The sequence below is a fragment of the Ruditapes philippinarum genome, unplaced genomic scaffold, assembly GCF_026571515.1.
Source record: "Ruditapes philippinarum isolate M1 unplaced genomic scaffold, ASM2657151v2 ctg3956_1_1_1_1, whole genome shotgun sequence".
NCBI classification, from domain to species: Eukaryota; Metazoa; Mollusca; class Bivalvia; order Venerida; family Veneridae; genus Ruditapes; species Ruditapes philippinarum.
This window is the reverse complement of record NW_026858936.1, coordinates 147,501-174,602: the sequence shown is the minus strand read 5'-3', so window position 1 is coordinate 174,602 and position 27,102 is coordinate 147,501. Positions and strand designations below refer to the sequence as shown.

The 27,102-nt window shown below is 32.9% G+C and overlaps 2 protein-coding genes and 1 pseudogene across 2 annotated transcripts; all 3 read left to right on the top strand.

The window, feature by feature from the left end:
- Positions 1 to 1,372: 1,372 nt before the first annotated feature.
- On the top strand, positions 1,373 to 5,900 carry LOC132754722 (uncharacterized; annotated as a pseudogene).
- Positions 3,223 to 4,717, top strand: LOC132754725 (uncharacterized). Its single transcript, XM_060745405.1, has 3 exons — positions 3,223 to 3,265; positions 3,848 to 4,055; positions 4,435 to 4,717. Exons 1-3 carry the CDS (start codon positions 3,223 to 3,225, stop codon positions 4,715 to 4,717), a joined length of 534 nt encoding a protein of 177 aa, XP_060601388.1.
- A 1,279-nt stretch (positions 5,901 to 7,179) lies between the features above and the next one.
- On the top strand, positions 7,180 to 19,740 carry LOC132754724 (SH3 domain-containing protein 21-like). Its single transcript, XM_060745404.1, has 5 exons — positions 7,180 to 7,651; positions 8,045 to 8,170; positions 8,368 to 8,855; positions 13,510 to 13,614; positions 19,730 to 19,740. Exons 1-5 carry the CDS (start codon positions 7,194 to 7,196, stop codon positions 19,738 to 19,740), a joined length of 1,188 nt encoding a protein of 395 aa, XP_060601387.1. The 5' UTR covers positions 7,180 to 7,193.
- Positions 19,741 to 27,102: the final 7,362 nt, after the last annotated feature.

Below are 27,102 nucleotides of genomic sequence, written 5' to 3'. Positions count from 1 at the left end.
CATGCACAGGCTAAATCTTACTGAGTCAGCAATTTTCATGTAAAAAGTATGAATCTGTAGGCGTGCTGCTATAAGTTCACATAAATAATACACATATATCCGACTCATGACAGATTTTTATTTATTATTAATGCATTTTTGAGACAATTCATCAATCAATTACTGCTGCAAGTTATCTAAAATATTTATTTAAAAGGTGTGTGCCTTCACCTAGACATCCTGATGTTAGAAGTTCGATATATTGAACATGACAAATGCACATGGAAAATTACACTTTTGCTTAGAGAAGTGTGATTCGCAAAACGACTGATAGATATTTATTTAATTCCAGATGAAAACGAATTAAACGTGATCAATGTATATTGAAATCACTGAAATTTATATTATAATATGTATACATATATACAAAATAATTTCTGTGTAATGTAGTTCGTGTGTTTCCGTTTCTAATGACTCGAAGAATGATTATGAATAATAAATAACGGCTTAATACGATTTCACTTATAATTCAGCATATCTATTCAATTATATATAGTAATCAAATTTAGTACCGTTGTTATAATAAATTTAGCCGAATTAACAAGAATACGTTTCAAAATTACGAAAGAAAGTCAGGACAAAAGATAATAAATTTAAACAAGTATGCTCATTATGTAAAAAATGTTAGACCACAATATAGTAAAACGTGTACACAATATTGTTCTTAAATATGCTCCTTTTATTTATTATATATAATGACGTTATATCAGTATTCCTTTTTCTATTAAATTAGATCTAGATGAAGACGTCTTTATAAAGCGTTGCCTTTTTTACCATGTAGTTACAATATCTGCATCATTCATGCACATTATACTCATTATCTTTAAAAGCGTTTTGTCACATTAATTACACTTACCCCCCCCCACCCCATATTGGAAAATCCTTTGGTCAAATGTTTTGTCCGGTTTATCTTACCTTGCCCTTTCGAGCAAGTGCAGTACCGCAAATAAAAAATCTCCGGGACTCATTATCTTGTGTCTTTTCACAACGCCAGTGTATGTAATAGAAAAAAAGAAGTGTTTGAACTAGAATATTGGTATATCCATGATAATACCATTTACTTTTACAGAAATTAAAATGTACTTTAACGACATTGGTTGCCGTAGCAATCGTCAACATGAGTGTCTTACTTCCTTTGGTCGTGCACTGGCATCTCTTAAGACAAAACAGAGTCGAATCAGAATGGTGCTCTGTCTCAGACGTAACAAGTCAAGGGAACCCAGACATTTTAGGCCAGCTTATAGTTAAGACTGACAAAAATACTGATCGTAACAAAACATGTGGCAAACTGAGTACAATGTTGAAGACAGTTGTTTTTCTGGTAGTAATGATTTTCTGATTATTTTTTTTTCTTATCTCGTCAAATAAGTTTGAATTAAACAAATACAAGCTTTTTTGTTTTGGCCCTTGATGTTAATGTAAGTTTTGTCGGAAAATAAATGTTATATACGACAGATTCCATTTAAAACTTGTGAAAACGTCATTTTGTCCGTCAATTTTTTTAAGCTTAAAAATTTAAACGACCTTGTAATGTATCTTCATTTACTAGGCCTAGTGAATTAGAATATTGAAAATAGTTCTTAAAAAATTGTTTAAATTCCATTATTCTGACATTTTGAGGGAAAAAACTGCAAATGTATAGCTAATCCGTCGTCAGTTTGACGGAATTTATGTCCCGGCGTTTACACCATGTTAATTACCTGGTATATTTTTTCAATTCAAAGACCAAAATCCAAGGTAAGTGCGGTTTATTATTGATATAAATACTTTTCTATAATAAAAAATAACATCTTCTGCTGTTTAGTTTGATAAATGAAAGAAATTTTATGGATTTCATTTTTGGTACGCATCGTACTGCACATCTGTCAATCGAGTGACGTTTGCAAAATGTGAAGAAACTCAAGCTTGTAAGCACGAATGTTTAATGAGGCTATCTTAGTTTGATAGATACAACTAGTCCTTGTTAAAAAATGCCACCATCGATAGTTTTTGTACGACTTTCGTACGAATTTCTAAAAAAATAATTTGCGAACATAATTTCCGTCATTTTTTTTAGTGACGTTCGACCTATCGCGCACTGTCTTAGAGGGTTACTTTCCGTTGATTCATTCTGATTGGGTTCATTGAGGTAAACACCGAAGTAAACCGAATGCTTAAACATGGCGGGCGGGTAGAAACTGAAATATTTAGGTTGGTATTTTGAAGTTTAATCGTGTCTGTCAACTTTATTTTATGTTAGCAACTAATGACGTTCTCCAAAGATGTTGTGTTCTATCGATTCCAGTCAATTTGTTGCACTGACATTTTGTATTTGAGGTCAGAAATGCATTTGATTCGCCGGCAACAGATGATCGCTTAGATAGGTTCTGTTAATTTTGAAAAACACCCATGCGCATGAATGAACGTCATTTTCTGACGGAATAACTAGTTGCGATCGTATGTTTGTGACGGATATTTTTGTTGCTTATGTCAGGATTTGACAGATATAATATTGTGAACGTCATATCATGACAGAAAAATGAGGCTAACGTCATTTCTTGTGAAGTTGCTAAAGTCATTTTGACAGACAAAAGCTTAATACACTTGTTTTATCTTGTGAGTAGGGCAACTTATTTTATGATTTGAAAGTTTTAGTGTTTTAGCTTAACACCAGAGTTAATTTTGAAACTTAATACCCCATTGTACAAAAATTGTGACCATTTATATTGTGAACATCAGCTTTTGACAGACTTTTAGTTGTGAATGTCATATCATGACAGACAAAGGAGGCGAACGTCATTTCTTTTGAAGTTGCTAAAGTCATTTTGACAGACAAAATTAAATAAACTTGTTTAATCTTGTAGATAGGGCCACTTATTTTATGATTTGAAAGTTTTAGTGTTTTGCTTAACACCAGAGTTAATTTTGAAACTTATTAACCCATTGTACAAACAATTGTTACCATTAATGTTGTGAACGTCAGCTTTTGACAGACTTTAAGTTCTGAATGTCATCCTTTTGATTTACCTTCTTGTTTAACGTCTACACTACTTGAGGTCGTCAACAAAATCTCCTATCCAGGCACGTGTCCTGTTAAAGGCGGCAAAAATCCAAACAAACTTAGAACTGTGTTTTCACAAACTAACTTAGAATTGTGTTTTCTCCCAACTTTTCAGACTCTTCTCATAGACATAGACCTGCGAAATGGAAGACTTGGTCCGTGATGACACCAACAGCCTTGGTGACAGTAAGTCACTATATTTTCTTTTTTTAACCTCCTAGTTACACATTTTGTGATAACTTACTTTATATTGAAGGATCTCTACACTATATATGGTTTAATCTCTGCTGGTTTTATCTGATTTCACACAATATTTAATTAAATTTTTTTAAATCAACCCACATCACAAGAGACCTAGAGGCTAGAGAATGATGTGACTGAGGGTCGTGACAATATCCGGGAGACAAGTCTGGTGTCCCAGCCCAAGCTTTGTTGAAACAAATAAATATTAGTAAAACAATTATAATAACAAATAGAAATCTTATCATTATCTTGATTTTTTCTTCCATTTCATAATTTAGGTACTTTTAAACTGTTTACAATTAAGACAAAAAAGACATATGGTAATGATATTGTTTTGCCTTTATTATTTATCGAACACGCTAAAATGTGCCCCTTTTGGGGAACAACACCACACCTGCCTAAATTCCTAGAATAAACACTAAATTCATAGTGGGATACAAAATTTATTCTTCATTCAGAAGCAAGAGCTCTCTAATCCAGAATTCATTTTGCTGACATATGAAGAAAGATATGTTTGGTTTTCAGGAACTCACAAGAGTAAGTCTGCCCTGTCTCGAAATAAAATGAAAACAGAAGATCCAGAAAGGTACAGAATTTATCTAGATAAACAGAAGGTGACAGCCAAACAGAGGCGTGAGGAACTGAAAAGGGAGTTACAGAAGAAAAAAGGAAATGAGCAATCTAAAGCCAAAAAAGCACATCAAAATGAGATGCAGAGACGCAGACAAAAAAGGTCGGTAAAATCTAGCATTGAATTTTAAAATTAGTACATTTCATAGAATATTTAACACTGAAATGGATCACAACACATGACAAAAATTCACTTAGCTGCGTCATATGAAAATGTAATCTAGACATATAGAACGGATTAAAAGATCGCCGAATTGCCTTTAATGATTTGATAAAATTTGGAATATCCACAAATGGGTCTATGGTGGGCGTCAAGATCACTCTGTGATCTCTTATTTCAAATTGTTTGTGTCAATGAAATCTAGGTCAATTTCGAAACTGGGTCATACTTGATCACTAGTACAAATCTTTCGAAACCATTATTAACACATGTTTAGCAATGTTAGTATTTATAAATAGCTCTTGTTTAAACTTATTCACAGGTATATGGAGAGAAAGAAAGAACAAGGGATAAGCATCCAAAGTTCAACACCTCGTACAAAGGCTAAACCTCAAACTAGGAACATTATTGAAACAAGAAGGGAGTACAATAGACAAAAGAAAAGAAAAGAAAGACAGGAAATGTCGTGGCAAAAAAAGATGTGGATTAGAAAGAAGGACAGAGAAAGAAAAAAGAAAAATAGAAAAGAAGCAGCGAAACTAAAGGAAATTTATCAACATCAACAGGAAGTCCGTTTGCGTCTAAAAAAACAGAGTACAATATAACATCAAAAGTAAGGAAAAGTATACCTAAATCACCAACAAAATTTGCGAAAGTTGTGGATAATTTGCTGTCCAAAGCATCACCAAGGAAAGTCGAAGCTCTAAAACAGCTGAAAATTTCAAAGTCAACTACAAGTGTGCAATATGCCAGAAAAGTACTAGCTATTAAACAGGTGTTGAAAAGTTCAAAGGCTTCTTCTGTCATTGTCGCTGAGCATTTAGTTAAAAGATATAGAGCAGGACATATCGCACATAAAAAAGGTTCTATCATGAAAAGAAAATCTCACGTTGATAGAAATTCAATTCAGACATTTTTTCTTCGGGAAGATATTTCCAGAGTCTTGCCAGGGAAGAGATACACAACAAAGGATGGACCTGGGTATGCGATGCAAGTATCTCTAAAAGCAGCACATTCTAAATATCTAGCTGAAAATCCAACAAAACGTGTGAGCCTTGGCAAGTCCTCTGCATTGCGGACAAAGAATGTTCGTCTATTGAGTGTTTCTGATAGGGAATTTTGTTGTTGTGTTTATTGTGTCAATGTACGTTACAAAATGCTTTGCTTGAGTAGAGCTGTTGTTGACAAGGACAAGAAAAAAACATGTAAAACTGATATTCTAGATATTGTGCTCTGCCCAAAACGTGATGGCCAAAGATATCACGACCCTGATTGCATCAATGCTAACTGTAGTGATTGCATGACTATATGGATACTTTGAATCAGTTTTATTGTACTGTCCCAGATGATAAACAATTAACATGGACAAGATGGGAGTACAGAGAGACAGAAAAAGGCAAACGCAAGAGAGTGGTTGTGACAAAGCAAGGCAACAAGCAGGCATGCTTGGAGGAGTTTGTTGAAAATGATCTTAAGAGACCAGTTCAAGCAATTAGCTATTTCCAACACATTCACACAGCACATTGGCAAATTACTCAGTTCAATCAAATCAAGAATCAACTTCCCACTTGTGACATTTTACAAGTCATGGACTTTGCAAAGAATAGAGAAATCAAATATCAAGATGAAATCAAGGAAGCATTCTATACAGCTGGCCAAATTACAATGCACCCAATCATCACATTTTACAAGGCAGACACTGGTTTAGTAAGAAATTCAAGTATAGTGATCTCAGAGGATAACGGCCATGATTATTATGCAGTTCAGCATTTTTAGGAGATAGTTGATATTGAACTTGAAGAGAAACTTGGAGGCAGCAAACCAAACAGGAAAGTCATCTTTAGCGATGGATGTAGCTGTCAGTATAAGTCAAAGGGACCGTTTGCTGAATTGGCAGATTCAAGTGATGTTATCAATCGAAATTACTATGGTTCTGAACACGGAAAAAGTGAATGTGACGCTGAAACCGGTGTTGTGAATCGGTGTATTGAAAGAGCTATTGAAGCTAATCAGACGGTTATAAATGATGCAGAAGATCTGTACCAATACTGTAAGAAAAATTTGAATCAGACTCGCCGTTTTCAAAAAGAACATTTCATTTAGTGAAATTAGGGGAAATAGACAGAGAGAGACCTGGTATAATGAAAGCACAGACTGTCAAGGACACTAGAAAAGTCCACCAAGTATTGAATCTTCAAACCAGAAACACTTTCAAGGCTCGAAATCTGTCGTGTTTTTGCATAAAGTGTGAAGCTGGCAACCCTGATTGTTTGAATTCAAAGTATGTGAACTCGTATAAAGAGACGACCCTCGTAGAACAAAGTCAAGTAAAACTCAAGCAGGTGATGAATCAAAGAAGTCTACATCAGAGAAACCAAAGGCAGGTAAAACAAGACAATCAGAAGAAAACCCAAAGCAAGGTGAAACAGTGAAACAATCAGAAGAAAAACCACAGACAGGTAAAACAAGACAATCAGAATAAAAACCAAAGAAAGGTGAAACAGTGAAACAATCAGAAGAAAAACCACAGACAGGTAAAACAAGACAATCAGAAGAAAAACCAAAGAAAGGTAAAACAGTGAAACAATCAGACGAAAAACCACAGACAGGTAAAACAAGAGGACGATCAGAAACATCAAATGCAGAAAATGAACGTCAGCAGTATTTCAGTTCATTATTAACCATAATGGAACTATCAGGATCAGAAGGATTTGCAAAACTGAAAGAAGTAAGCTCAGCCCTTCATACTGAAATAAATGAGAAGTATCCATTGGAAACAGTCGACGGTCATTTCAGTTTTGCAGACGGGAAATACACAGCCGATCAGATAGCTCTGACACTTATTCCGGAAGAAATACGCACTGGAGGGATGTTGCCAGTAAATGTTACGGCGGACGGCAACTGTTTGCCTAGAACAGGTAGCATATTGTTATTTGGCAATGAAAGCGCACAAGAAGAAATGAGAGTGAGAAAGCCATTGAACAGTGTCTGAACTCGGACTTGTACATTGATAACAATTATTTGAACAGAGGTGAAAACTTTCCAGAACAAGAATCCAAATTCCTTGATCGAACCTACACAATGTTTTTGGAGCAATATATACCTGGTAACAAAGTAACAAAAACAGACACAGAAAATATATTTGAAGAAGAGACGGTGAAAATCTGTAAAAGAGGTTCATATATGGGCATATGGCAGCTGTTTGCCTTAAGCTCTGTTCTAAAAAAGAAATTCACTTCACTGTACCCAATCATAGGTCAAAGTTCCGTGAAGCAGGTGCTGAATAGAAGCATACTTCCAAGGCAAGGTGACCACAATGAACCAAGCGTTACAGTAATGTGGACATCCACGCGAACAGATATGGTACCACAACATTGGATTCCAAACCACTTTGTGCCACTTTTACCTACCACACGACTGTCATATTTCACTGAAATGATGGGAGATTTGAGTGGCATGATTGACGGCTTCGACTTCAATGACGAAGATGCTGATCTATCCCTGGATGATTCCATGATGGACACCATTCTTACTACTCTGTAAGTTTAGGTACTTTTCGAGCCTTTTAATTTTAGGTCCACTTTTCAAAGAAATAGCAGTGTTATAAACCAGTTGTCGGTGTCGGTTAAGTTTTCTTGAGAATCCATACAGGGGAGATAAGTTTTAAATGTGGTCTTTACTTATGCTTATAAATCTTGAGAAGAAAAGTTTTGAAATGTGAAGTTCTTTTCTAAGTTTTTGTTTATGGTCTCTTTACTTCAATACTCTCATAGCTATTGCTTGTTAACTTGACATGCTTGTATAAATGTCTTAAGTAGAATAAAATTTAGTGTCTTGAAATTTGACTGGGTCAATGCTGGTCACAGATTTGATTTCTCAAAGACAACTACATGTATTTGATAACATCACGAGTATGATGTCTCATTGTACAGGTCCTCGAGCATCCCCACGCCTGATAGCACCGCCACACCTGAGGGAATTGAGGAGATAACAAAGACTGGTGAAGTTGCCAAGTGGGATGATGATACTGACTTGTCAGGACGTGAAATCCAGTCAAGGTAAAGTAAAAGTTTCAGTAACCTTTATAAATATCAATTACAATTTACTTAGATAGATACCTTCAATGACCTGCAAAATGTCAAGTACAGTCTTAGTTTTATAGAATAAATGACATTGGAAGAATCTTACTATAACATCAAATTGATTAATAGATTGAGTCCTGTATGCAATGTTTATTAATGATGCTTTATTGTAGCAACGGTACAAAAGACATTGACCCCACCTTCACGCGTGATGGCACCTCTACACCTGATGGCACCCCCACACCTGAGGACACCGGGCCCACACCTGATGGCACTCCCACACCTGAGGACACTGGGCCCACACGTGATGGCACCCCACACACCGGGCCCACACCTGATGGCATCCCCACACCTGAGGAAACACCGGGCCCACACCTGATGGCACCCCCCACACCTGAGGACACCGGGCCCACACCTGATGGCACCCCCACACCTGAGGACACAGGACCCACACTTGATGGCACCCCAACACCTGAGGACACCGGGCCCACACCTGATGGCACCCCCACACCTGAGGACACCGGGCCCACACCTGATGGCACCCCCACACCTGAGGACACTAGGCCTACACCTGATGGCACCCCCAGACCCAATCAAACTGAGGAGATAACCATTGCTGGTGTTGATGATGTTGACTTGCCAGGACGTGAAATCCTAAAAGGTAAAGTAAAAGTCTCAATAACCTTTATAAATATAAACAAGTAGAGCGCATACATGTATGCTCTCTTGGGCCTCTTGTTTCTGTTTTCAAGAGTCATTCATGCCATTTCAAGATTTTAAATACGACATCCCTTGAATATGTAGTCAGTATATTCAATTAGTTCAAATACATTAACAATTGTGTTAAAAATTATTAAACCAGGTTTAGAACAGGAGACTATGTCCTAGTTCAACATGGAAAGTGTTTATTACCTGCAGTGGTAAGTCTTGTTACAAGTAACTGGTTGTTTTATTTTCAGCTTTTGGTACTGTTTAAGTGATTTATTGTTGGACATCATGACCATTAAGATTGTTTTATATAGTTAATACTCACAGTGAATTTTTAAAGGCTGTTTCCCAATTGGAAATGAACTATTTTTCCCAAAATATAAGCTTTTTTCCCCCGAAAACTGGTAGTTTCCCAATTGAAAGAAATATATATAAACAAAATCTAACATATACATGTACCGTATATTGGTCTTTTGGATTGGAAACTGCCACATTGTGTCACTGTGAATTTTTAAAGGTTGTAAACTCCCAATTGGAAATGAACTATTTTTCCCAAAATATAAGCTTTTTCCCCCGAAAACTGGTAGTTTCCCAATTGAAAGAAATATATATAAACAAAATCTAACATATACATGTATATTGGTCTTTTGGATTAGAAACTGCCACATTGTGTCACTGTGAATTTTAACTCTAGAACAGTTGCTTTATTCAGGTTATACTTATAAGTTGTTGGTTTTTATATCGTTCCTACCATTTTGAATTTTTCAAATTTTAGACTTATTGCGCTAATTTTCCAAATTCAAACGCCACAATTGGTTTTATAATTGATGTTTTGCAAAAAAATCACTGACTCATTTCGATTTATCATTGTTTTTACATGCATGTTATCATTATTACATCTTATTGCTGCTATACATCTGATCATTTCTATATCATAATCATTTCACCAGGTTTCAATTTTATTGTTTTCAGCCAATGGCTGCATGTTTTTTCTGTTCAAAATAAAACTGTGCTTAGATATGATCGTGAAATTAGATGCAGTTTTCTCGGAAACCATCTGTTAATGCTAGAAAAAGATTTTTTGAAGTCAATATAAACAGCCAGTCAGATTGTTAGTAAACAAGCTTTTAAATGAGAGATTTTATTTCAGATTCAGATTCATGAGGCTTACTTACTCTCCTGCAGTATGTTATATATTATATTTTCAAAGGTCAGATTTTAGTGTGTCTGCACACTCTAACATGGCTCACTGTGGATGACTATTTATTTACTAGGCAAATGTTTTTCAGGTGGACAGCTGGCCATGGGTTAAGTTTTTTAGCCGTAGGCAGAAGAAAGGGATGTGGACTTTGAACGAAGTCCAACACACATTGGTTCATCAGGATATAAGATGCATACTTCAACCACCTGAAATAGTAATGTGCGGAGGTACAAGACTACTGTATCAATTCAAAGGTAAATGTCTGTGATATCCTAAGCTACATTCACAGTTTTCGCTAGAGCTTTCTGAAAGCTTAACAGTTTAGTTTATATTTCATAACTTGACTAGTTGTAAAGAAATAAGTTACTGGCATGTTTATATTGATATGGAAGTGTTATAAATGACTAGTGTAATATTATAAATATAACATGGCTTTATAACATGCCCACAAAGTCGTCTATAGTTTTTTTTAAAGAGAAAACAACATTTTTGCTTTTTCGAGAAATTTATTTTCTGATATACACATGTCAAGTGATAAGCTGCAGGCTAAAATTTATCCTCCTAACATTGTCACTCTAATAAATTTAGTTTCTGCTTTCTTTATTTTCAGATGACTATATTCAACCATAGGCACACGTCAGCCGGCAATGTTCATATAAACCAGTTGATTTTGTTGTTCACTTTTATGACCAATAAAAGTTGGAGTTAAACATGGTTGTTTCTGGATATATTCTGGATGAGACACAATTTTGTATGTCAATCATCATAGAGATCGTCTAGGCTAGAGAAATAGTGTCTTGCCTAAGGACACCCTGGCCGAGGATCGAAACCGGGACCTCCGGATTCGAAGTCCAGTGCGTTACCAACTGTGCTAATGCCGATTCCATTGCAAGACTAAAATACCTGTAACCAAGACTTGAAGATTAACAAATCGATATGAAAGTGATTTGAAATGATATGCATGTACATTCAGCAGCTATGGTGAGCCCCAAGGCCCCTTCACACTAGGGGAGCCTTGTTAACCAACCATTTCCAGTGTAAAAGCAAATAAAAGCAAAACATGATGAGATGAGATAATGGTTGGGGGGAAGTCTCAGTAACTAGTCTAAGTCCATACAAAATTTTGCTATAAATAAATATAATAAGTAGGAAGAAACTTCCGTCGATTTAGTGACCTACAATGTATGAACATTTACATCCACTGTACATAGTTCTGAGACTTCCCCAACCCAATACGGTGAAGTGTGAGAAAAAAACCGTCTACCCTAGCACTATGTTACAAAGCACCATAGCATGTGCATAGGCAGTTAATGGGTTAAGGGCAACATACATGTAGCTGATTATCAACACAAGCAGTGAATGGGTTTTTAAGTATTCTTTTATATTGTTCCGTCAAAAAATTATGTTGGCATATAATTGGTCCGTCAAAAATGATGTTTGCAAAAACATTGTTCCGTCAAAACATTATGTTAGCAACAATTTTTCCGTCAAAAAATGACAATATCAACATAAAAAAGTTGCATAAACCTGTATTTGAAATGTTCTTTGCAGAAATCATACTTACTTTTGATATAGTTTTCAATAATTTGTTACTTTAATAATTTGGTTATTAATTTAATGAAGGTAATCTCTTTAATTTTCAAACTTTTTGAAGTTGTGAACATAAAAATTTCCGTCAAATATTCAGTCAAAAAATGACATTAGCAACCTGAAATTTAAAATTCGATTTAAAAGCAAATAAAACGTGATAGATTTTTTTTTCAGTGTTTTGACACTATATTATCACAATTTTGTCATTTACTAAAAAAGAAATCCTGATTTTTTTTACACAAACTATTATTTTTCTTTGGGACCTATTCCACACTCTTAAATGGAATCTGTCATATAATAAAATTTAATAATTGCAGATCTAGGTGTTATATAAATGACTATGTTATGATCATACAAGTAAAAGGTATTGATATAAATATATGATTGACACTGTTATTTATGTTTAATTATTATTCAATGTTTTAGAATATACATGACAGCTACGACAGTGACGCTTGTCCAGGTATGTTCTTATCATCTTTTAACACAATCAAAACTTGTTCTCCTTTCTTCAACGTATATCCTATTTCAATGAACAAAAATTTGAAACAGAGTAAGCAACGTCACCCGCCTCAATCGAAACATCCTCGACTGTTATTCATAATAAGCTCAGAGTTAATACGGATTGAAAGTAGCTCTACCACGTGGTTAAGATGTACACAAATCAGGGTGTAATGTATAGCAATTGTATTTGACAGCAAAAGGAAAATATAGTCTATTTTAGTAAACTTAACATTGAGATTATGTCTCACAATCATAATCAATTTAAAAATGCTCAAGGATGTACAATTATAACAAAATCCGAATAAATGTAAACAGGTAGACATTTTGTACTTTCGGTTTCTACAACCATAAAATTAAAGTATTACATAATGTACTATGTGCAGTTATGTCTGTAAATTTAAAGTGGACTTTTTAGGTGGATTTGTTTTCGATAAATTGTTATAATTTTAGTCTTCATTTCCTTGCATTAAATTAATATTTGTTAATATGTTTAGTTTCTCATTAGCGTAGTTTAGACCGAAATACCGTATCCGTTCTTAGTATTCTTACTACTTTGTTCAAGGTCTTTATCCGAAGACTGACCGAAAGGGCCGAAAATTTGCAATAGCACCGCCTAATGCAAGCTTTACATAAACCAAGAACAGTATCATTTCAAACGTATGATGTATAGATTTGAACTTTCATTGCAAAATCATGATACATAAATGATAAATTCAACAAAGACATATAACTTGCTCCTAAGTATGTGTCATGTGTAACACTTTTGATTGAAAAAGAAAATACATGTTAACATGTTTATTGTATTTTCTAGTTCCTTCAATTTCAATTGATGTGGTTACAGAATAGTATAATCAGCCTTAGAATATGATACATGCTGCTTTTGAAGTCTTGGCTGTGAAATGCAGGTTCATTAATCACCTATTTTCAAAATTTAATTTAGTTTAGTCCCGCCCATTGTTGCACACACTTTCTTTTACCTTGAGACCATACGCCAATGTTCATAGAATGGCACGAAAGTGTCACACTAAATGTCCAAGAATGGCCACCGTATGAATACATTTGCGGTTGTTTCCAAATAAAAAAAAACTTAATTATTTTCGTTTTCTAATTGTTGAACTGTTAAATTCTACTAGAGGGGTGTGGATGGTAACTTTCCCTCCATGAACAGTCAAAAACATGTTCAATGTTTGTCGATTTTGGAATTATTTAGAGAGTCCGTTTTTCTCTACTTTGTTAATCAATAAATTGGAATTTAAATAATAAAGTTTCAATAAAAATACTTATGTCAATCTAGGAAACATTTACATTCCAGAGCCGGAGATGCTTGCTTTAGGTATCAAAGCATTCAACTTCACAGCTTCAAAGAAAGTTGAATCTATGTTACATCTTGATGACATATCCTCACATGCTAAACCAGGTATGTTATTACTATCAACACATACATGCATTTGCATTAACAAAAAACACATTATTCTGCATTTTTGCCTGCAAGTATGTTGACGACCGGTAACACAGTTTTACACAGCATTCAATGGCAATATTTTTTGGACCTTATGTTACATTCAAATGGAATATTCTGATACAAAACAGGAATAGTCGGCAGTTTTAGGGTTTTTTACAAAAACAAATCGCTTAAAAATAGCAAATGTTAAATGTTTTAACCAACATTAAATAGGAATTTTAGGCCTTATACCATACAGAAATAATCGAATGTTTAGGCAACTGACATCAATAATCATTATACATGAACATATGATTATAAGTATAACCAATACCTTTGCATAGGTAAAATAATCTGGAAGAACGGTAATACCTCGGAAGCATTAATCGCAACAAAATTACATGAAAAATGAAAACTCGCTTCGATTGAATCTGTACATGAGGGATAAGAAAATGTGCAACATGCGCACTAGCACGGGCTTGAGCGCTACTCAACGTTCAACACTTGAAAGTGCTGAAATGCTGGAATTATCTTGACGGAAACAATTCCAAAGCAAACCACAAATGAAAAAAAATAATATGATCACTTTTCTAAAAAATAACAATATGCTTGTCTTAATACGAATACCTGGAGCATACACTTACATAATTGTATCAACAATTGTTACTCATGAAATACATTTTTTTCAGTTCCTGGGAAAAATACAAAAATATACTGGAGCCATTTTACAGATATAATTATACATCATATGAAATACATCCAGGAAGAAGGAGTTATCTACATCAAACAAGCTGGCTATTACTTTGTGTCGGCTTTGCTTACAGTAAGAGCTAACAACATGACTTCGACTGATACCGTCAATAACTCCGAGGATGCAATCCGTCACGTTGTTCACGTAATACACCACAAGGATGGGGCTGAACAAGTTCTTCTTGAACACTTCAAATTCATGTGTGAATTATCCTTCGGTCATGCAGAATGGTCAAGTAATATGGGAGCACCTTTTTACTTAAATGAGCAGGACAGAGTATACATGGCCACATCACATCCATATAATATTGTCAGTGGTCACAGTAATAATTATCTAAGCATTCATACCATTTTGTAAGACCAAAGACACAAAACCAACAACATAAAACAAACACAACCAAAAAACGCTAAAAAACAACAAAGTTACCAAGCAAATAAACAATAAAAAAGAAAAACAAACGGAAGTATACAATTTGTTATATAGGTAGAATTCCGTCTGGACATTACTGTTATTAAGTTTATTCTTTATATCTTTTTTTACATTATATGTGTGATATCTAGTTAATCATCTTTCAGAATTTCATTTTTTTTTAGTTACTCCAATCGTTTTCTCGTTCAAGGCACAGCACTTTTGTTTTTGTGTAGCATATGCCGCCCTTCTGGGAATGACACTAACATGACGTATTGAAAGTTCCAAGATAACCGCCAGATAGACACATCTGCGTATGCTTCAAAATCAAAGTTTCAAATCAAATTTTCACAAATTCATTTTAGATGTTGTATCTGCTTATGCCGAGGTTAGGTGGCGTAGACGATAGCTTGTAACTACTACTTCTGTCCATGTACTAAATGTTCGAGCCTGAAACATTTTCATTTTGCTGCGTTTTGGTTTCTTTATGAAAATTGTTTTTCTCTATTTTGTTACCATTTTGTGTTTCTTTATTTTTAACTTGTTTATGCAGAATCATTTATATACACTCACTATTAATCGGATATGTTTAGCACATACAAGAATTTCTTATTTTTAATGTATCATTGCATCTTTGTAACAATGTCAAGCAAATAATTGGATGCACGTAAAACAATTTATGATAGATATATACATATTTACCAAGTCATAGATATTTCTAAGAAATAGCTCATTTACAAAAAATATTTATAATTGAACAAACCACCGTGCCGGTGAATTATATAGACACATATCATGTAACATTTCCTACGAAAAATGCTGGCGTTGTCTTAGATAAAGGTGGTTTTCAAATAACAAATGATTTTAGTCAATCAACATTGTATATGATAATTATTACATTCTTTTCGATATACGCATTACGCCAATGTCTATCCAATCACGCAGACATCTGTATTTAACACTGATATTCCTACGACTGTGAGGAATGTTTATCCGTGATATTGACCTTTTAACTTTGCAATTGGCACGATGTTAGATAAAGAACGAAATTTGTTTGATCTGATTTTCTTTTTGGACTTCTAAAATGAAAACGTGGTTTAATAAAACAATTTGAGTGTTGTGATATTGACAGATTGACAAACAAACCTAAAATTGACAAGGTAAGATCAAGTAATGGGTCATGCATTTGTACTTCACATCACATAGAAATCACATTGTGCAAATGTTGGAAGTTCATTAGTTACATGCTATAAGATTTGAAATAAATGTTATTTAAATTAAGTTATGTGAACTTAAAATAAAATATAAGGCAAAAAAATGACCAAACAAAATGCTCTAAAAATGTAGAAACTTGTAACATTTCATTTGCCATTCTTAAACACATCTAGTAATCCCATATAGCTTCTGTCATTTTTGTATATAGACATTAAGCGATAGGTTTTTGAACCAAAATAGTGACTTAAATATAGTGATTTTTTACAATGCAAATTTGATAATGTCGCTCTTACTGAATTGATTTGTTTTCAATGTTTTAACTTATTTAATATTTTATGTAAAGTATGAGAGGAATGTACAGGAAAAACAGACAAGATATGCAAACCATGTAAACTCAATAAATAAAGCATAATTATTTAGAATTCCCTTTTATGTTATAAAGTATTACATGTATACATAAAAGTAAACGAAACTTAAGCTTTTTGAAAAGGATTTCATGGTTGAAATACTACGTTGTCGACTTTTTAAAATCTTTTGCGCATTTTACTAAATGTATGTCACCATTCTGTCATTAAGTACAATCATGAAAACAGATTTGTAGTGACAATATACAGTGTTTCAATATAAAATGTCAACAGTTATATTTGCAATTTGAGTGGGAAATAATCAACTAAGCATTAATGCTTAATAGAGAGGAAAAGTTTTGAATCATTACCGAAAGACGTGTTATAACCTTATAACGACTAACACTTGTGAAACAATTTTCATAGAGGTTCTCTGCCTTAAAATGAAGACTATAATGTCACGAAATGGCACGAAACAATTGCATTGCATAATTTTGTCCCTCTTCTGCACATCGAATAGAAACATAATATTTTGGCAGAGATAGTCACTGTACACGCACCTGCTCAAAAACATATGATCGCGGTAAAGCTGCAAATGTTTGATTTTGTCGAATACTTGACATCATGTATTACGACATGATAAAATATTTGGGCCACATCAGGAACGTAAATATAATACAATATTGAATCTACGGCAGCCACAGTTGACACATTTTACGATTACATTTATTATGCTACAGTCGTTGAAAATATGTCAAGCTTTATTTATTGTCTTTTAAAAATATATTTTCTTTGTCTTTGCTATTGACTATGCTTATTTCGACTTCTCAAACATTTATTTCAGTAAAATATGACCATTCTGTTCCTCATGCGCCAACTTTATATCGCCCTGCGCTCAACATCGAACCTTTTACCCCACTGTTGTCTTTTCGCGCCACTACTTTCGAAAAATAGCGAAAAACAAATTTAAGAAATCCATCAGGAGTAGTTTATTTTGCAGAGGACAAGCTGTTGTTACGGGCAGATATTTTTTCTTATGCACTTTTTCAAAATATCGGAAGAGTGGAGCGTTTCTAGGGTTGGAAGTTCAATATTCAAGGAATTGTCGTTTACTCTCTAAGCGGAAATGTTGTCGAGAATTTAACTAATTTTCTTTTCGCAACAGCTTAGATCAATTAAAGCATTTATCAATCCTACACGGAACTACATTTATTGATTTTTGAAAATAAAATCTTAAATGGATTCGAAGACAATAACATAAACAATATTTACAATTAGCTTTTTAAGTTGGCCTTGCTCTCTATCTCGGAAATGTTGACGCCCGTACACAAAAGGTTTGAAATTAAGGTGGAGTTTGCCGGGCGTGGTAAAAGGTATATGTACATATATCAATAATCAATTTCATTTGAATGTGGCCAATCAACACTGAGACGGAATGATTGACTGATGTAGACATATGCTGCTTAAGAGTTACATAAATAACAATAGGGTGAGGATTGAGCATACTTTGGAAACAAATGACAATAAAAAATTAATATAATTTAAGACTTTCCCATGCGTTAAAGTCAGTTGAATACCGATTTTTCAATATAATTGATAGTCATATGTCACTGATCCACTATATTAAGAGGATTTTGTTTCGTTTTTCGTGAAATATGGAATTTATTTTCACGAAACATAATAAAATGCCACATATTTTCATGAGCCGGGACGGCGAGTGAAAATATGTGGCATTTTATCATGTTGAGTGAAAATATATACCATATTTCACGAAAAACAAAAAAAAACAGCCTTTTTATTTAATTTCATTATCAAAGAAAAATGGTTACGAACCCCCTTGCTTGCAGCAATTGTACAGTGCGCAGTAATATAATATTTATAGATGCGTCTTGTTTTGCACGCGATATTTGGCGCTACATTGTGGCGTCACGTAACAAACTCTTTAAACGTCTGTACAACGTTAATAACTGTATTAAATATATTGGTGTTCAGATTTATTTTCTTAGTTAGACCATTTTCTATCATTCTAGATAGTTTTCAAAACAAAATTCAACAAAAAGTTGTTTTGTATTCATCAAATTTTCAGACACAATGGCGAAAGAAGTCATTTAAAATAAATATGAGTTTTCACTCCGCTTACATTCATATTTATTTTTAAAAATTATGATATATATTTGACTGATACAGCACAATATTCCATGTATAAAATTAAATAAATACCGTTATATACTTAAGCTATTCTTTTTCATTATGTAAGACGTTTATTTTCTAACTTACATTGAAATTGTATAAAGTTGTTAATGAATTTGTGGATCAAATGAAGCTGTTGAATGAAAGCCTATACGTATTGTTTTTGTGTTGCATTTAAAAGATGACCAGGTTTTCAGACAATGCGATCCGACTTCCTTTGCAGACAGATAGTTTGAAGGTGGGGTATTTTCAAATGTTATGCTCTACAACGTAAAGTAATTTAATTTTGCTGCAAAAATTGTTACCATGTCATAATTTTCTTAGCATAATGTCGCACTTTTCGATCATAGATACTAAACAATAATTTAAATTATTTAAGTCTGCAAGGCTACATTTTAACTAAGATAATATTTTCTGATCTAATCATTTTCGAAAGTTTATATAGTTGAATGTATTTATATCATGTATTGTGTATGTTAAGGAATGAAATATGTTTAACATAAAGCTTTATTTTGGATTGAAAATGACTATTTTATTCTTAACCATTTTTTGTTCATCAACACCCTCAAAATCCAATTGGACACGTTGATATAAACAATGTTCATTTTTAACATTTGGTTATGACACAAATTTAATAATAATACAATTTGTATGATAAGGACTATTGACATATACTTTATATAAAATAAATTTCACATGTCATATAGTTCCTATCACCTGACTGAACAATGTTTTACAATTATGTTTAAGATACTAGACAAAATATATGCCGGAAAAGGCAAACGTTTTTTCGAACATTTTTACGTAAATATGAAAACATTTTGTGTTTTTGTAAAAGTTTCATACGTATGTGCCGTTAAATGACATGACGTAAAGTATGCGTAATGTTAGATTTGGTCAGTTCTTACTTTTGTAGTATGAAACGTTAGTAGTTTGAATAGACGTATAAAGCAGACACAGCCTGTTGAACTTTCTTTTTGTAGTATAGTACTCTAACCGATATGTCTGTGTTATTCATTTGCTTTTGTTGTTTCTTCTCTTTGACTTTTGCAGTTAAACACGGAAAAGAATTATAGTAATGACATACATTGGCAATATAAATATAACTAAAGACTGTTAGAAGATGAATATATTTTCGATTATTTTGTCTGTCCTTTAAATTGTTCTTTTTATTCTATTTCAGAAAAGACATAAAAGTTACGACAATGATATGAACGCAGGTATTACTTGCTTTGCTTTCTTGACAATTAGTTTTGAACGCAGACCTGAATATGTTTTGATTAAATATTGAACTGAAGTATGTATACTGTCAGTTTGTACGAATAGTATAATACTCCATTTGAAAGCGTTCCGGCGTGAATTTCATCACATCCCCCACACCCACAATCCCTCCCCAATCCCCAACCCCCAAAATAGGCAGGAAGTGTTATTTATTTCGTTATGTTAGTCTATTTGTTAGCCAACGCAGGGTAACATAATTGTGAGAAATAGTGCATGTTTATCAGTTACGTTTTAATGCAATTAAGTAAAATAATAAAATATATGGTATAACTTTTCAATATGGCTTCTACCTTTTAAACAACAACACTTCTTTAAAAGGAAAACAAAGTATTATGATAGTAAAATTGTCTTTATTTGTATTAAGGTCTTTTACATTTTGAAATTGTGTTATTTTTTATTCCAGAATATCTATCATTAAATATCACGCAATTTGGTTGCAACATTACAATATGTTTACTTTACAAGAATAACTACCTGGCTACATTTTTGACAGCGACCTTTGTGTTTCGTTGATATTCAGAAGTACAATCACTCATTTAAAATTTAACTGTCCTGCAATGCGTTATGCCGGAAACATTTCCCGTTCTACTAGTGTCATACGATACTTAAAAGAGTAGAACACAATCAGGTACTTTTTACACTGCATCAGGGTGTCTTGGGGTAATTAAACCGACCCGACTTTACATCTAGTTAAAATTTAATCAATAGAGAATTATGCACAAATATTATCAAGATTTTAGTTTTTCACTATGAACTAATCAGGAATGTTTTCCTACAGGTAAATTCACGAATGGCCAGATTCTTGCTATTACAGTCATGTTTTCAGAACATAGAGGCTTTGTCAGCGTCTTGAGAAAGAAAACAAAACTTTTTCAGATGTTGTCCTTCTAAGTGATTGCGGGTATTTAAACTATTTGGTTCAATCTATTGCTTAACTTCTTATAGAAGATGAAAACTTTAATTTGCCGATTCATTTTATAGACAAGTTAATGTGATTTTAATATATCTATTTTAAAAAGGACCACGTGCGCCGGACAGAAATACTTTGATAATATAGGTATGTGAAAGAAAAGCAGAGGATGTTTATAAATTGTATACATTTTTGTTAACTGTACGTTCTTTAAAAACTTGATCTTTGAAAAAAAAAGTTGATATCATTGAGAATTGTAACGGGAATGAATTTATGACATAGATAATTAATAACAGTTCGAGCTGTTATAAAGCTACATATTGTTTCAGGTGCCACCCTAAAAACTTTCACAGTGATAATATTTTGTTATTTCTTAAATGAACACAACTAACCTTAAGATACGTCTAGTAATTGAGTAGATCAGACTAACTTGGCCATGATTCTTGAATGTTCCTGATCTCAAGTTATAATGCTGCTTGATATTTACTATAACAGGATATATAGATTTTTACACATTTTCACATTTCTTTTTTCACAATAATTATATAGGAAAGATTTCTTAAGAAGACTAAAATTGACATTGATCCATGAATGACAGTGACATTGAAGGTAAAATTTTTGAAATGTGCTTTGTCTAGGATTGGATTATTTTTGTCATAAACTGACGAATTGTCTTTATGCATGCGCGTTATTTCCATTTAGAAAAGACAGCTAATATAAAAATGAACATAAACTTTATTTGACCACGACATTCAGTGTTCTAATAAAAAGTGTAGCATTGTCCCCGCTTAATGGCGGCTCTTTTAATTATCTTGGAATAACATTATGCTGAAATTACGTTTGTAGGTATCCATGTAGACCTCTCTTAATGACACAATTCTTGTTGACAGACGCAGCTTGAAAAATGCGCTACTAAGAGAGTCACACAAAGACACGTTTAACTATAGAGATAGATTTAGGACAGTTGAAGCCTCGCTTTCATGTCCTTCTTTCAGACAAAGCCGAAATTTTAAAGAATCATGTTTAAATGTATGTAATTGTAAAAAACAACAATTGTCACATTAATTCATCTGACATTGAAAGATAAACATACAACAATCATGTTCTGTTCAATCTAACACAATGTTGACATACATGATTGTACATTGTATAATGTATCACAAATTAATTTTCTCAATAATATGTATAATTACAAATATTCATAATTACAATTTAATAGATAAAATATTGATTTTATTGCAGTATCACACTTATTAACCAGGAAAATGTTATTTTTTACTATAACTTCATAGTTTTTAAGATATCTACCTCACACTTCAAATACATATTCCTTATCGTCAACCATATCTATTGTGACAAGGTTCATCACTCTTGAAGCACTATTTTCAGATTAATTTCTCTTTGAGCTTAGAATTTTCTTTAAGAAATATTGCAACTTCTTTACATTTTAAAGTATCTACTTCAAATATATATTTCTTATCATTATACTCATGTTGTGTGACATGGTTCATAACTCCAGCGTGACTATTTCCAGAATTATTTCCCCTTGAACTTGGAATTAATGTTTACAAATTTATTTTTAACTATATTTTCTTGTCATATGGATAAGAGTTATAAAACGCAAGCTCCTGTATTCCCAGAAAAGAATTATCCTAATTTAATTTTTGAACTTGTTCTTTGTCATAACTCACATAGTGCATGACAAGGTTTATAACTCTGGCATCTTATTTCTTTCTTTTCCATTAAAGCATTGAAATGTCTGTTTAATATCTAGTGAGAACGTCATATGCATCTTCTGTTGTGCAAAAATATAGAACGCTTGAGTGCTTTCTTGATACTGATATAGAAATATATTTATATCATAATTGATTATTCTATATAGTTTTGTCTTCTTTACTGCGCCCAGTATTTAATTAGGCGAGTTACGCTGACTCCTGTGACAGCTGTTATTTTTTTCAGTACTAATTCCAACTATCATTTTTACATGGGAGGATGGCTGATTAATTTCATACATAATTGTGAATATAAACTCATTTTTCCCTTTTTTATATTGGATATATTATATTATCCTAGTACCTTTAGTAAAATTATATTAAGCTTATCTGATAACTCTATACTTCATCTATTACTCTATTAACCCATACAATGACCATTTTTGAATTATATTGGTGAGAATGTATACATGTATTAGAGTATAAAGCTACATGAATAAGGTAATATTTATTTTTCTTTTAAATTGTATGGTTACATTAATTGAACAAATCTATATGGCTATATTTTTTTGTAATAGTGCCCCTACCAGTATTGATTTATTACATTACATTAGTATTGATATTTTTACAGTAAAAACTTTCAATTAAGACCACCATTGGTCCTGAACCAGAGTGGTCTTAAGTGCAGGATGGTCTCCATTGAAAAAAATATAATATTTATCAGTTGATTCATTACATTTATCAACTTTGTAACCAGGAAGTGAGTTAATTTATTGATAAGCAAAGAAAAGTCAAGTATAAAGTCTGGTAATACTACAAAACTTGGGTAGAGGGTGTATTGAAATGTTTGATGCAGATATGCAAGCCTATTAACTGCCTGAAATTCTTGTTTTATTTTGTTTCTATATATTGTTTTAGTCCTTTTTATTTTTGTTCCATTTGCAGAGTATTTTAATGCTAGCTGAGCAAGACTGGGCTTTATATCTAGTTTGGGTCAATATTTAAGTTGCCTTGTAATTGTGATAATTGTTTCATTGTCACGTTGAGACAAAATTCCTATACATTTAAAAAAATGACTATTACAAGGTCATTGAATATGAATTGATAATGACAAATGTTTAGAATAAAATACAAAATCTGCATAAAATATAGATTCTGTCAAAAAATTTCCTCAGTTCAATTCAAATCAATTCAATATTTTCATTAACTGAAAGTTACCACTAATATTTAGACATTTGTGTGGTCCACAGAGGTTTATGATGTTTCATGTTGCGTTCATTGATCTTGTTGATCTTGTTTATCATATTTCAAGTGATTTTAATCATATAATTAAAAAAAGACACATGTAAAGTTTCCTATTTCATTGAGCCATTATTAAATGACTTGATTATTGTGGTTCACATTATGTGATGCAGGTAGAAAAATAATCAGCAAAATAATCAGCATGCATGGACAATAGGAAGATAGGCTACAATAGACTGTGTTATCTAAAGGCACAGAATGCCATATAAATGGGAAAGAAAATCTTCTTTAAAATGTTGGAACATTTCTCTATTAATGTTTTAATAATGGTCTTAAATACTATAAGATATTTACCATGTAAATAGTGCTGAAAGTGAAATTAATTGTCAAGGACACTAACAAAGTTAACAAAGCGATTTTCGATACCTTGATAAATACTCGTAATTCATGTTTGTAATTTAAAATCACTTTTACTCGGTACTCATTATGAAAAAAGAAAAAGATGGTTCAGATATATTGCCAATGAATATGTTTTATATGTCTGAAAATTTTTTTTTAAAGATTTTCCCACAATAAATCACCCCTTTCCCAATCTTTTAATTTTTAATTTTACCCGGGGTTCCCCAAATTTCCCAAAGGTTTATTTTTGGAAAAACATTTTTAAAAGGGAAATACGCAGGAAAATTAATGACAAAAATTTTAAAAAGGAAATTGTATGCATTTAAAATCCTCAAAAATTGACTTTTTTTTAAAAGCCCAGCATAAATTTTCTGTTTTAAATTCTATTTATTTGATTTAAAGTTTAAATTTTGTTACGGAATTTAGCCCCCAACAGAATCGCCAATTTATTTTTTTAAAAAAATATGTATTAAAAAAACCCCCTTGAAATAATTGGTAGGGCCTTTAACAATAAATATTCAGCATTGGGGGGCAATGAAAATTTTGGGCAATTTTTTGACTCTAAAAACAAAAAAACTTCTGTTTTTAACTATGCCGTTTGTAGAAGCTGAGACAGGGATGAGTGGGGGGCTTTGAAACGGTAACTTGCATTTTCCCATTACCGGCCCAAAAACGGGGCTAAATCAAACCAAAGCCGAAACCCATTTTAAATTTTTGTCGTTTTGGGACCTTTTTTACGGATTTTTTTTTCCTCTATTTTATTGTCAAAATTTTTATTTTTTCCCTTTTGGGCGGCTTTTAAAATGTCCCCCAAAACATTTTTTAATGAATTTTTTTTTCCTTGTTTGATCGTTCAGCACACATTTTTTGTGTATTTTTATTTTTATTGGTACCTTTGTTTTTCTTTTTGGCCTTTTTTTAGTTTGGGTGTTCCATTTATTCCTTATTGAATACTGTTTTTAATTTCCCCCTTTGGGATATTTTGCCTTTTTTTAAATTTGTTTTTGAGTTTATCTCATATGCGGGTTTTTAAAAATTTCCCTTTTTTATTTTTTTCCGCCCATTGTTTCTCTTTTATTTAAAAATTTATTCTTTTATTTTGGGGGCCCATACGGCTTTTTCATGGAAGGGCCTTTCGTTTCACATTAAGGCCCTTTGATCCCAATGAAATGAAAAAATCTGCAATTTTTTCAAAATTTAAAAAATTCCCACCTTTTTATTTTTTAAAATTTTTAAATTCTGTTTAAAAACCCGGGTCCCTAGGGGGCGTGGCCCGGTAACTTGCATTTTCCCATTCCCGCCCATAAAAGGAAAATAAAAACCAAAAGTCTGAAACTTTTTTAAATTTTGTCGTAGGAAACCTCTTTGGGGTTTTAGTGTTTTTAAAAGTTTCCCCGGTTTTCTTTTTGAAAGGTTTCCAAAACCCTTTTGGTTTTACTAAATAGTTAATCAATCTAAAAGAAACCGTTCAACCCTTTAAAATATGAAAAAACCCTTTGGGCCTACTACCAAAGGATCTTTTTAATTTTTGATTACCCTTTAAAACCAGAACTAGATTTTAATTTTGCCTTTTTACAAAAATAAAGTTTAAATTTAAAGGTTTACAGTACATTACGGGGTATAAATTTTTTTTAATAATGAGGGTCAAAAACAGTCCGAATAATCTTAAAATAGAGAAAAACAGAATCCCAAAGAAAGTCCAACACGGCTAAACTGAAAATGTTGCAGGCTCGGTTTGATTGAGCCTGTTCATGGACAGTATTGGAAAGTGCAAGTTACCGTTCACGCCCCTAGCACCGGCTTAAGCAGAATTCAACATTTAACACGAACTGGTACAATTCGGAATTTTGAAACATTCGCAGATGTGTTCATATGACGGTTATCATGGAACCTTCAATGTGACACACAGGCGCTAGTCACATAATCAAATTTTACATAATCGGTCTATATATGTATATAAAGATTTAAGGCCCCCAACGAAACAAAAACATCATGCGGAACAAACAAGAACAATGCTGAAAGAAACGACCAGATCACGGTTATCTCTTTCTGTTTGCCATCTGAAAGGATCAATCCAAGCGTTAAAGCTTTTTATTTCATTAAAATTTTTCAAATAGCAAAGAAATGAGTAAAAGTTTCAGAAAATGCCAATATTTTCAATCCATGTCGTTTTCGACGTCCAATCTATTCATGTATACAAACACGATTTCTGATCGATTTCTACGAAATAAATAGAAAACATCTAAAAATTCCTCATAAAATTAATAAACAAACTCTTTTTCTATCAATCTGCGAAGTCTAAATTGAACTAGAGCCCTCTTTGTACTCAAATATTCAAAAAATATTGGTTGTAGAAGCGGAGGTCAAGTAAAGTGCGCCATTTGTAATTTGAAGTGACAGATAAATGAAACAAAGAAATAGTATTATACGATTGGTCAATAGTATTCCGGTAATTATCTTAACCAATCAAATCCTTATATAATATTCAGAGCGGAACAGTATACATGCGCTATACATGAAGATAAAATACTTTCACAAGCGAGACCCTTGTGCATTTTTTAATGAAATACGTACGAAGAGGGCATTTGATCAGTGAAGACTTCGCAGATCGGTAGGAAAAGAGTTTGTTTATGGAACGTACGTGGAAATTCTAGCCGTTTTTTGTTTTTTTCCGTAAAAATCGATCAGAAATCGTGTTTGTATTCATGAATGGACTGGACGTCGAAAACGACATGAATTGAAAATAATGGCATTTTGCGAAACTTTTCCCAATTTCTTTGCTATTTGAGGGATTTTGATGAAATAAAAAGCGTTGGCACTTGGATTGATCCTTTCAGATGGCGACCAGAAAGAGATAACCGTGATCTGGTCGTTTATTGCAGCAGTGTTCTTGTTTGTTCTGCATGATGTTTTTGTTTCGTTGGGGTCCTTATATCTTTATATACATATATAGACCGATTATGTAAAATTTGATTATGTGACTAGCGCCTGTGATGTGACACGTAAGTGCCA

Excerpts from the sequence above, each read along its gene's own strand:
- LOC132754725 (XM_060745405.1), top strand. The coding sequence starts at position 3,223 with ATGGAAGACTTGGTCCGTGATGACACCAACAGCCTTGGTGACA. Across the intron at positions 3,266-3,847 it reads CACCAACAGCCTTGGTGACA|GAACTCACAAGAGTAAGTCT; the intron begins GTAAGTCACTAT and ends TTTGGTTTTCAG. Across the intron at positions 4,056-4,434 it reads CAGAGACGCAGACAAAAAAG|GTATATGGAGAGAAAGAAAG; the intron begins GTCGGTAAAATC and ends ACTTATTCACAG.
- LOC132754724 (XM_060745404.1), top strand. The coding sequence starts at position 7,194 with ATGTTTTTGGAGCAATATATACCTGGTAACAAAGTAACAAAAACAGAC. Across the intron at positions 7,652-8,044 it reads GACACCATTCTTACTACTCT|GTCCTCGAGCATCCCCACGC; the intron begins GTAAGTTTAGGT and ends CTCATTGTACAG. Across the intron at positions 8,856-13,509 it reads AGGACGTGAAATCCTAAAAG|AGCCGGAGATGCTTGCTTTA; the intron begins GTAAAGTAAAAG and ends TTTACATTCCAG.